This window comes from Phoca vitulina, unplaced genomic scaffold (genome assembly GCF_004348235.1).
Source record: "Phoca vitulina isolate PV1807 unplaced genomic scaffold, GSC_HSeal_1.0 scaffold97, whole genome shotgun sequence".
Classification (NCBI taxonomy): Eukaryota; Metazoa; Chordata; class Mammalia; order Carnivora; family Phocidae; genus Phoca; species Phoca vitulina.
Genome location: NW_022589800.1, coordinates 2,135,152 through 2,147,146, shown reverse-complemented (window position 1 = coordinate 2,147,146; position 11,995 = coordinate 2,135,152). Strand labels below are relative to the sequence as shown.

General features: G+C 42.1%; 1 protein-coding gene across 1 annotated transcript; it reads right to left on the bottom strand.

The window, feature by feature from the left end:
• Positions 1-3,896: 3,896 nt before the first annotated feature.
• On the bottom strand, positions 3,897-4,973 carry LOC116627457 (olfactory receptor 6Y1). Its single transcript, XM_032397220.1, has one exon. It carries the CDS (start codon positions 4,971-4,973, stop codon positions 3,897-3,899), a length of 1,077 nt encoding a protein of 358 aa, XP_032253111.1.
• Positions 4,974-11,995: the final 7,022 nt, after the last annotated feature.

Here is an 11,995-nt window from a genome sequence, read left to right as displayed (position 1 = left end):
AAGTCATTTTTAAAAGTGCTGGAACAAACAATCCTAAAATTTGTATGGGATCAGAAAAGACCCCAAATCGCCAAGGAAATGTTGAAAAAGAAAAAACAAAGTTAGGGGCATCACGTTGCCCGATTTCAAGCTATATTACAAAGCTGTGATCACCAAGACAGCATGGTACTGGCACAAAAACAGACATATGGACCAATGGAACAGAATAGAGAGCTCAGATATGGACCCTCAACTCTATGGTCAAATCATCTTCGACAAAGCAGGAAAAAATATGTAATGGAAAAAAAATAGTTTCTTCAATAAATGGAGCTGGGAAAATTGGACAGCCACATGCAGAAGAATGAAACTCGACCATTCTCTAACACCATACACAAAGATAAACTCAAAATGGATGAAAGACCTCATTGTGAGACAGGAATCCAACAACATTCTAGAGGAGAACATAGGCAGTAACCTCTTTGACATCGGCCACAGCAACTTCTTTCAAGATACATCTCCAAAGCCTAGTGAAACAAAAGCAAAGACACAGATGCAGTGAAAAGAAGGGCCATATGCACCCCAATGTTCATAGCAGCAATGTCTGCAATAGCCAAACTCTGGAAAGAGCAGAGATGCCCTTCAACAGATGAATGGGTAAAGAAGATGTGGTCCATATATACAATGGAATATTACTCAGCCATCAGAAAGGATGAATATCCAACTTTTACATCAACATGGATGGGACTGGAGGAGATTATGCTAACTGAAATAAGTCAAGCAGAGAAAGTCAATTATCATATGGTTTCACATATTTGTGGAATATAAGGAATAGCATGGAGGATATTAGGAGAAGGAAGGGAAAAATGAAGGGGGGAAATCGGAGGGAGAGATGAACCATGAGAGACTATGGACTCTGAGAAACAAACTGAGGGTTTTAGAGGGGAGGAGAGTGGGGGGATGGGTTAGCCCAGTGATGGGTATTAAGGAGGGCACGTACTGCATGGAGCACTGGGTGTTATACAAAAACAATGAATCATAGATCACTACATCAAAAACTAATGATGTATTGTATGGTGACTAACATAACATAATAAAATAAAATTTAAGAAATAAATAAAACAAAAGGATGTATAAAAATTAAACTTGCCACTGATGGGCCTTTGGAAAAAAAAAAAAAAAGAAAAAGTTTCAAAGCTCACTCAAAAATAAACCAATAACCTGAACATTCCTAGCTTTTAAAAACATAGGTTTTATAGTTAAAAACTTTTTACAAATAAATGTCCAGATTAGTTCAGTGGTGAATTTTAACCAAATATTTAAGGGGAAAGTAGTATCAATCCTACACACTCTTTCTTATGGACTGAATGTTTGTGGTCCCTCAAACTCCTGCATTGAAGACTCAGCCCCCGACGTGACTGTATTTGGAGATCTGGCCTTTATGCAGGTCAGCAAGGCTGAAGGTGGTTATGTTCTCTCTCCACCATGTGAGCACACAAGGGGAAGGAGCCCATCTGCAAACCAGGACGAGTCCTCATCAGGAACTGAATTAGCAGGGACCTGGATCTGGGACTTCAAGCCTCGAAAATTATGAAAAGATAAATGGCTCTTCAAAACACCCTTTTAAGAAAATGAAAGGTCAGCCACCAACTGGGAGAATGTATTAGAAAGACATATATCTGACAAATAATTGCATCAGAGTATAAGAAGTGTTCTTAAAGGTTATATATAATAACAAGACAAGAAAAAAAAAACCTAGTTTAAAAATTGGGGAAAATATTTGATCAGACACTTGCACAAAGAAGTTTTCAAAATTGCAAATAAGAAAATGAAAAGATGCTCAACATCAGGGCAATGCAAATTCCGGCCCACGTGAGACCATCATCTACCCTCTCAGATGACCACATGGGAAGTTTGACATTACTAACCATCAGGGAGGTTGTAAACAACTGGAGTTCTCATACATTGCTTGTAGGAATGTGGAATAGTTGGGTTACTCTGGGAAATTTGACAATTTTTTTATAAACTTAAGCAGAAATTTATCCTACTATGTGGTAACAATACCATAACAACCCTCATCTCCTGGAGAGAAATTAAAGTCTACAGTCAGAACAAAACGTATTTTAAACATGCATAGTAGCTTTATTGATAACAACTCCAAACTAGAAACAGCCTAAATGTCCATCAACTGGTACATAGAAAAACGAACTGTGCTCTGTCCATACAGTGGAATAGCACTCAGCAATTCCAGGTAACGCACACACGCAATGGCACGGAAGGATCTTCAAGGCATCTGTGGGCTTGTAGCCGGGAGGTGTCAGCAGTGGGACCAGATGCCTCTCCTCAGTTCCTCCACGGGGCTGCGGTCTCATGGATGGCAGGGCACTCTCCTTGGGCTGCCCTGAGGGGCTTTTGTTGGTGGGTGGGGCTGGCAACAACATGGCTGGACCTAGAGGGTACATGTCTACATGAAATAATCCAGACAGAGAGAGACAGATACCATATGATTTCACTTGTAGGTGGAACTTAAAAAATAAAACCAACCAACCAACAAAAAGAGACAAGCAAAAAGACTCTTAAATGCAGAGAACAAACTGGTGGGTGCCAGAAGGGAGGAGGGGGTGGGGATTGGAGGACACAGATAAAGGGGATTAAGAGTCCATTTATCATGATGAGTACTGAGAAATGTATAGAATTGTTGAACAATTATATTGTACACTTGAAACTGACATAACACCGTATGTTAATTATGCTTCAATTAAAAAAAAAAATTTAAGAACCTTAAAGGCATGATGATAAGTGAGCCTGACACAAAAGACTACAGATTGTATGATTCCATTTATATAAATTTCTAGAAAAGGCAAAGCTAAAGTGACAAAAAGCATATCAGTTGCTGGGGGCTAGATCTAGGGGTATGAGTAAGAAGTTTAATGGAAAAAGGCACAAAGAAAATATTAGGGATGATGGAAATGTTCTATGTAGTGATTGTTGTTGTTTGACAACTGTATGCTTTTCCAAAGTTCAGTAAACTTTAAAGAGGTGAAATTTATTGAATGGAATTATACTTTACAAAGCTGATTTTAAACAGGCTAACTGCAATATAAGAAGTGAAAAGTAATTGCTAATAAAATCTATGGTAAGCAAATACAGAAAATCTTCTTTTTTCGTGCTTCACATTTTGAAAACACACGATATGCATTCTAAACTTTCACTGAGGTTTTCACAAAGCTTGGGCCACTCGTTGGCTTTGAACTTTTGAATCCACAAATGAGTCAATTAAGATAAGATAATAACTTTATTTGGATGAACACATGGCAGTATCTCTGAGACACTGAGAGGAAGTGGGGAGGGGAGGAGGGAGGCAGGGAGAGAGGGAGCAGATCTCCAAGTCTGCAAGACGGAAGGTGGAACAGTTAGAAGGGAAGACGAAAAAGAGGTAGAACAGAAAGAATCAGAAGGCAGAGAGGGAGGAACTGGAAGCACCCAAATGTCAAAATGTATTTGCAATTCCCATCTTCATCTTCTGTGCTCAAACGTGTATTTATCCAATTATCCTTTCAACAAACATGTATTAAGCACCTACCATGTGACAGACATAGCGGCATGCACAGATGATATATTAGTAAAGTAGACAGACACAAATCTGTGCTCTCATGGGCTTTGTATTTTAGTGGAAGAGCAAAATCTGTCCTCATTTCAAATAATTTTTGGAAAAAGTTTAAGACTTGTCTGCTGAGCTAGAAGAAGAGGCTACCTCTTGGGGTGCGGCTGATTAGCTGTGTTCATGCACACACACGCACACGCACAGGGCATCGGTGTTGAAGTACTGGAGGCTCATAGGTGCGCAAAGGGCAGAGTGTGGGGTGTGCGGTGTGGGGCCATCATCTCCTGACTCAGGCCTGAAGGGGTTCTATAAGTTTTTAATTACTCAAAGCCATGTCTTCCCTGGGCTCACGTCCTTTGCAAAGTATGGTCTTCTTGAGGGCTGCCTTTACTTCCCGGTTCCTCAGACAGTAGATGATAGGGTTGAGGAGGGGGACAATGACGGTGTAGAGCACAGATACTGCTTTGTGGGAATCATGGGCGTACATGAGCTTGGGGCGGGCATAGGTGCAAAGGGTCGTGGAATAGAAAAGGATCACAACTGTCGGGTGAGAGGCACAGGTGGAAAACGTCTTTTGGCGGCCCTGTGCAGAAGGGATCCTGAGGATGGCATTGAGAATGGTGGCATAAGATGCCACCACTACACAGAGGGGGATGGCAATGACCATGAGGGCCAAGAAGAAGTCCACCAGCTCAGCCTGTGAGGAGTCCTCACAGGAGACATTGAGGAGTGGAGAAGTATCACAAAAGTAGTGATTGATGTGGGGCGTGCCACAATAGTAGAGTTGAGCTATGAAAACCATCTTAATCATGGCGGTCACGAGCCCACAGAACCAGCATCCCCCAGCCAACGCACCGCACAGCTGGTTGGTCATGATAACTGGGTACCGTAGCGGGTTACAAATGGCTACAGGGCGGTCAAAGGCCATGACAGCAAGGAGGATGTACTCCGTGCAGACAAAGGTCACAAAGAAGTAAAGTTGAGCCATGCAGCCATTGAAGGAGATGGTCTCGTCATGGCTGAGGAAGTCTACCAGCATCTTGGGGCTGATGACTGTGACATACCACATCTCCAGGAAGGAAAGATTGCTCAGGAAGAAGTACATGGGCTTGTGCACCTGCCCATCACTGCGAATGGCCAGGATGATGCGAGCGTTCTCCACCAGGGTCAGCAGGTACGCTGCCAGGAGCACGAGGAAGAGCAACCACCAGAAGGCCGGCTGTGTTGGAAATCCCAGGAGGATGAAATGTAGGGTCGCTGTACGGTTATCTATTCCAGAACCTTGGTGATCATAACTGGCTGGGGGCACAGACAAAATAGGTTTTTTCCATGTCCTGAGCACCAGCCTATGGTTCCTGACATTGATAGAGCCTGCCACCGGCAGAGTCAACATAATAGAAGTTTTCCTGCCTTCATACCTTTACTTCTTCCTAAGTGATGATCAGAACCAAAACTTTTGGGCAAAAAATGTACTTTAGGGAGCTTATATATATTTTTTTCAAATTAAGCCAAGAGACATAACTCATCCAAGATCGCACAGAAGTGAAGTTGGAAACTTCTGATTCCCAGTTATTTCTATGCCTCTCTAATATATCTCTGTTGGGCATAAGAGGATGGCCTTCATACCACCCCTTCACCGTAAGCAAGAAATCCAATCTACTGCATATGGAAAGGAGGCAAGAGACTCGAGTGACATAATTTGTGTGACTCTGGAGAAGTCTTATGGCCCCACTTACCTGTAAGGAAAGATTTCTCCTGTTTTGTTTTGTTTCTTATTTAACAAAGTTGTAAAGCTTAAATGAAACAATACTGGAGCAAAAACACAGGGTTAATAGCAAATTTGATATATATATTCACCAGCTTCTTGGAGAACAGAATCAAATAGATAACTTAAAAGGCAATGTTTTCTTTCATCCAATCCATTGTAAGGAGTACTCAATTAGGAGTTTGGAAAAAGTAAATCAAATCCCACTTTTGTCTCACTCCAGCTAAGGGAGCACGGGACTTCATTTTCAGAATACTAGTTCTTTTATTTTCAAGGTGGATATAATATAATTTCATCACATCTGTGAACATCTAATGAGCTTTAGGATTTTAATTAAATTCCTATGGACATTTGCTGTGACCTTTCCAGGATGCACTGCTAATTCTCCCATCACCCTGCCAAAAAATCAACACAGATCTACATGGTGGAAACCACAGCCATTTTTAATGAGAAAGGAGGAGACCGTGGGACCTTTCTGGGGGTATTAGATTAAAGGACACACAAGTCACTTGAAAATAGTATCAGGAAAAATGAAGAACCCCGATGCCTTCTGCCATCGTGAGCGTCCTGTATGCCCCCCAGGGTGCAGTCTCCGTCCAGGCACGCTGAGAATCACCCCGAATCTGAACCTCGGACCTCCCACCTCCCAGACTTTCTCTGGGTCCTGCGGCTGATCCCTCCCTCCCGTGCTTCTCCAGACCCGGTCTCTCTTGTTCTCTACTTCTCAACAACCCTGCTTGTGTGCAGGACATGTGAGGAACAGCCGGGGAAGGCTGTCTATTCTTCCTGAAACTTTTGGGCAAAATGGCTGCCCACCCCATCCACTTCCCTCTTGCTACTCAGACCTCGCTGTAGGACCCTAAAGAAAGATAGAAGAACCACCTCTTAGTGATGATGTTAGAGAGGAAAACAGACACAGATAAACAAAAAAAAATGTCTAATAGTGCAAATTCAACAAACAAGTTTGTTTTCTGTTGGCACTCAGCCTTTAATTCACACACACACACACACACACACACACACACACACACACGCATGCACACACAGCACAAAACAGCCCCTGCTTGCCGTGACCTAGGATTATGAGGCAGTGTGGGGATGGTGGAGCTTACAAACAAGGCAAGGTTTGTGGACCCTGAGCTCCCTCAGCTGCTTTCTACTCTTCTCTGAGTCTGAAGGTCCAACCAGCCTGAAACCTATTAATGAATAGCTTAGGCCCGCCCTCCAGCCAGGTTTTCCTCAGCACACCTCTGTCCTGGCAAATGGGTAGGGAGGGCGTTATACCCAGAAGTCCTTTCTTCCTGGAACCCTTCCCAGGGCCCCGCAGGAAATGGGACAATGCAATGTCTTGTCAGGACTTTAGCAACAGGCATGTCATTCTCAGAGGCGATGCCTCAGTCCTGAAGCTGGAAATGAAGGCAGCCTGTGGAATTTAAGACTAAGACTTCGCACATGCAGTGGGGGATGTTCTCACAGGAGCTGTGCATTCTTTCCTGTACTTCCCACAGGAATGTAAGACTCAGAGGCAGTATTGCTGGGGAAATGAGCACAACAAGATGAGGATAGGAAAAAATAAAGGGAAGAGAAGGAAGTATACAGAATTATACCAAAAACATCTGACTGAGCAGTTTTATCATTTAAGCATGGGATTAGCTTTGTCTTCCAGTAGTCCAATAAAAGAGGAAAAGTCAAATTAAGTCAAATGAAAGAGGAGAAGAATTGAAAGTACAGTATGATCACATTTGAGCCTTGAAACTCTCCATATATATAACACACACACACACATATATATATATAGTATGCTTTGCCAATAGTCCCGTGCAATGTAAATGTAGGAAGGAGTCTAGGTCTCAGATCTCCAGGACTAGGTATCTTAGTCCCGTCGGTGGCTTCCAAGGTCATTTGTCAAGGCCGTCTGGCAGACAGAGGAGGAAGAGGGCAAGGCCCAGAGAACGACAGCCTTTCTCCAGCACCAGTTCAGCAGCGAGCAGATTCCTGAGCAGGACGTGCCGACTCTGGGGCAGACGATGCCTCGCGTCTGCGTATCACTTCACAGTATCTGAAGGCACGTTGCTTCACGTGAGCCTCACGATCAGGAGCTAGCCAGGACAAACATCATGGCGCCCAGCTGACCCAGAGATGAATCTTACCACCTTCTTGTTATGGTACTATGCACGAAGAGAAGTGAAATCTTCTAAAGAGTTAGAAGTCATGGAAACTACAACCACCATCACCTTTGCCAGACCCTGCCCTCGTTTAATGGAGAAACACACACACAGACTCACATGCCCGTGTTCCACCCTCCCCCCGCACACATACCCATTCATGTTCTCTCATACGGTCATTCTATTTTCTCTGCCACTTCCTCTGAGTCTGTTTCCTAGGTCAGAGCACGCCTGGACTCTGCACTTTGCAAGGCATACGGGTGGGCTGATGCATTAAACTGAGGTATCTTCAGGAGCACAGATCACTGGGCAATTGTAGAGACTCAGGCCTATTTTATCTAGAGTGGGTAATTACAGTAGAGTTTTAAAATGACATGACGACCTATACTACACAATACTTCTTCATATGGCTTAATATACAAGGTGATAGAGGAATACTGTTGAAGCGACGTGAATCTATATATGTACTAAGTTCACTCCCCAACTATATTGTGTAGCTACACTTTCCACAATAAGCTCAAAAAAGACAACTATTTTTAAATATCAATGAAATGAAAGCTCCTAAGAATCAGTGATTGAACTAAAAATGATTTTCAATCATCCCCTGGAAATACCTGAGAGTCTTTTTTCAACCCACCATTTTCCCAGTCACGTAACTTAGGACTCTTCTCCCAGCCTTGTCAGGAATGACCCCCTTGAATTGAGAAAAGAGGAGAGATCATGTAGACCAGGAGGAAGAATTCAATATCCCCAAGCTCAAGAGGCACTGGGCAAGCCCGGTTGTGTCTCTGCTCGCTTGAAGAAGGCATAGAAAGAGCTGTTTGTGCTCTGCCTGCCTCCAAGCTACTGGGGGAGCACACACCAACTCCCTCCCACCCACAGGGGACCTCCCAGCAGACACAGCCCTCAGGAAAGTACTTGGCCTTTCCAGGGCCCAAGGGGATCCGGGGGAATACTGAGGGAAGAGCAGACAAGCTAAATGGCACAAGAGAGACCTTAGGCTTGAAGAGCGTTGCCTTCCTCCCCCCAGACTGTGGGGCAGAGGAAGGTGATGGAAAAGTCTGTGTGTGTGTGTGTGTGTGTGTGTGTGTCCTCTTCTCCTTCTGGAGAATGGTCTCACAAATCATAAGATGCTCTGGAGGAATATAGTGCTATAACCAAAGTCATTCCAGAAAATCAGAATGGCATTTACTCACTCTTATTTGGGGACCCAAGTACATGTACACACACGTATACAAACTCCAAACACGCTTAGATGTTATACACACAAGGATCAGCTCCATACACCTACACAACTCTCATGCATCAGTAACTCAGTAAATAAAAACATATATATGTATTTCAAAGAGATTCATACACTCCCCTGTTCATTACAGTATTATTAACAGTAGCCAAGATACGGAAACAACCTAAATGCCCATCAATGGGTGATTAGAAAAAAAGATGTGCCATGAGAATTAGGCCATGAGAAAGGAGGGAATCCCACCATTTGAGACAACATGGATGAAACTTGAGCACATATGCTAAGTGAGATAAGTCAGATAAAGACAAGTAATGTATGATATCACTTATATGTGGAATCTTAAAAAAAAAGTCAAAATCATACTAAACAGATGGCAAGATGGTGGTTACTAGGGAATGGGGGTGAAGAGATAAGACTCAAGGTGTTTAAGGACACACACTTGCAATGAATAGCAAATAAGCCATAGTTTTCGATGCATGGTATAATAGATACATACAATAGGGGACTATAATTACGTAATGTGATAAATATTGCTACAAAGACAATCATATTACAATATATAAATGTATCAAAGTAACATATTGTACACTTTCAATTCACACAATGTTATATGTCAAATATATTCAATAAAAAAAGAAAAACATGAGTTTTCATTGCTCTCTCTTAGTGCTGTGAGGCAAACAGATTCTCAAGTCTTTCCAAGCACCACATTCCTCATCTTTAAAAGGCAATGCTAACATTAATCCAGAACTTAACAAAACAAAATACCATCTTTTCTTGTTATAACTGTTTACAATTATTCCTTGGTACAAAGAAAAAAGCTGTAGTTAAAACTCTGAGTGCTTAAAGCAAAAAAAGGAATTCTAAGCTCACTCTTTATTGTTTCCTGTCACAGAAGAAAAAAAACAGTTAATTAAAGGATAATATTGAAAAAGTAGGCAGAGACTATAGCTTTGAGTTAAGTGAGAAAACGCTCAGAGCTTATATATTGTAATATGTGTGACTCTGGAACCATATTTAGGATCATTGGGCATTTAGCTTTGGTAAGGAGAAATAAAGTAATTTTAAAATGTAAAGGTTGAAGTTTCCTGGGGAAACTCACATTTTTCCTTGTATTTTATAATCGCTTCTGAAAATTGTGTATTTTCTAATTCCTCTCATTATAAAAATTTTGAGGCAGATAACCACATTTTGTGCTTTCTATGCACTGTTTTATGAATAAAAATCACGTAACTTATGTTTTCTTTTTAAATGCAAGAACATTCTTAGTTAATTGTGATGAATAGTGCCCCTGTTTTAAAATAAATTAAGTTTATTTAAAGAATCATAATGACACATGCCCCTCCCTTGTTCCCTTTCTGTTATCCCTCTCTGGTAAAAAAAGTACATGTTCATAACCTAAAGACAAAGAAATAAAATAAAATAAAGTGTGGCAAAATAAAAGAATATAAAACTGACTTGTAGTAGCTATTGGAATGGTAGGTATGGTGTCTGGGAAATGACCCACCTCTCTCTGGCTAGCCTGTGAATTATAACTTTAAAGAGACAGTAAATCTCACACTTTATCGAATGACAAAATACGAGGTGTGGGGGGGAGGCGTCATGATCTTAATCTGGCAACTTAGAAAAATATATTTCATTTGAAAAATTAAAAAAAAAACCTAAAAGTAAAAATCATTTGAAAAATTCTAGGGACTCCTGGGTGGCTCAGTCGGTTAAGCGTCCACCTTTGGCTCATGTCATGATCCCAGAGTCCTGGGATTGAGTCCCACATCAGGCTCCCTGCTCAATGGGGAGCCTGCTTCTCCCTCTGCCTGCCATTCTCTCTCTCTGACAAATAAATAATTAAATCTTAAAAAAAAATTCTAAAAGAATGCAAGGCAAAAAGCAGATAAGTATATTACATCAGGCATATAAGGTTGAAAATAAAACACAAATTACAGTGACTCCAACAAATGGAAAATGGTTTTTATCATTTAATAAAAAAAAACTTGGGGGGCCCCTGGATGGCTCAGTCAGTTAAGCAGCCGACTCTTGGTTTCATCTCAGGGCATGATCTCAGGGTCCTGGGATCAAGCCCCCTGTCAGGCTCCCTGCTCAGCAGGGAGGGAGGATGCTTGAGGGTTCTCAATCTCTCCCTATGCCCCTCCCCCCACTCACCGCGCGTGCGCATGCTCTCTCGCTCTCTCTCTCTCTCTAAAATAAACAAATCTTTAAAAAAACAAACCCTTGGATACAGGTATTAGCTGGTGATGGTTCCACTTCTCCACCATGTGATCAAAGACCCACGATTTTCATTATTTCTGCAGCTACAGCTTCAGTGTGCTGACCCTTCTTCCTCATGTTTGTTACCTTGTGGACTGCTGATGGAGCTCCGGGCATCAAACCCAAGTTCAACAGCAGGAAAGAGGAAGCACCCGTGCCAGCTACAACTTTCTCTGAAAAGGAAAGCCTCTCCAGCTGAATTCAGCTTCCATTTATTGGACAAAAATGACATATAAGACCACTCTTAGATACAAGAAAAGCTGATAAATCAAACACGTGGCAAAGAGATGCAGATGCATCGCCTGGGTTGGGCATGTTTTCAGCTTGGGAAAAAATTGGGTTGTCATAGCAAAGGAAAACGAGCCATCTACACCAGTGACGGAAAGCAAATGAGAAGGGCTTACACCTGACACTGGGCAAGACCATGACACGATGAGAACCATACAAAAAGGCCAGCTGACCTTCTCTAGCTCCTCCTTCCGAGAAGGTTGGTATCAAGCACAAGATCCTAGACTGAAATGGCTAGGAAGAGATTAGTGTTCTATGTTAATATTCTAATAAAGAGTTATCATACGTCCTGATCATCTTTAAAAGGAGTGTGAACCTCACTGAGTCAACCCAATGACGTGCTGCCATATTTTTAGATCAGATCATTGGAAATGTTGAGTTTTCTAGTGAAGTTATCACCCTTTCCACATAATTAAGGGTGATCCGCGCTTAGCTTTCCACGTATGTTCTCGAGTACCCGCTCAGTCCTCCAATCTGTTTGAATAAGAGTGAGTTTGAGGTGTGGCTAGTAGAAGAGGCACATCTGTTAGAAGCACATAATCATATGATTTATGACAAAATGATGATAAAGACGGGCCTTAGCATTTTTTTTTTTTTTATTTGACAGAGAGAGAGAGAGAGCAAGGGCAGGAACACAAGCAGAGGGAGTGGGAGAGGGAGAAGCAGGCTTCCCGCCAAGCAGGGAGCCC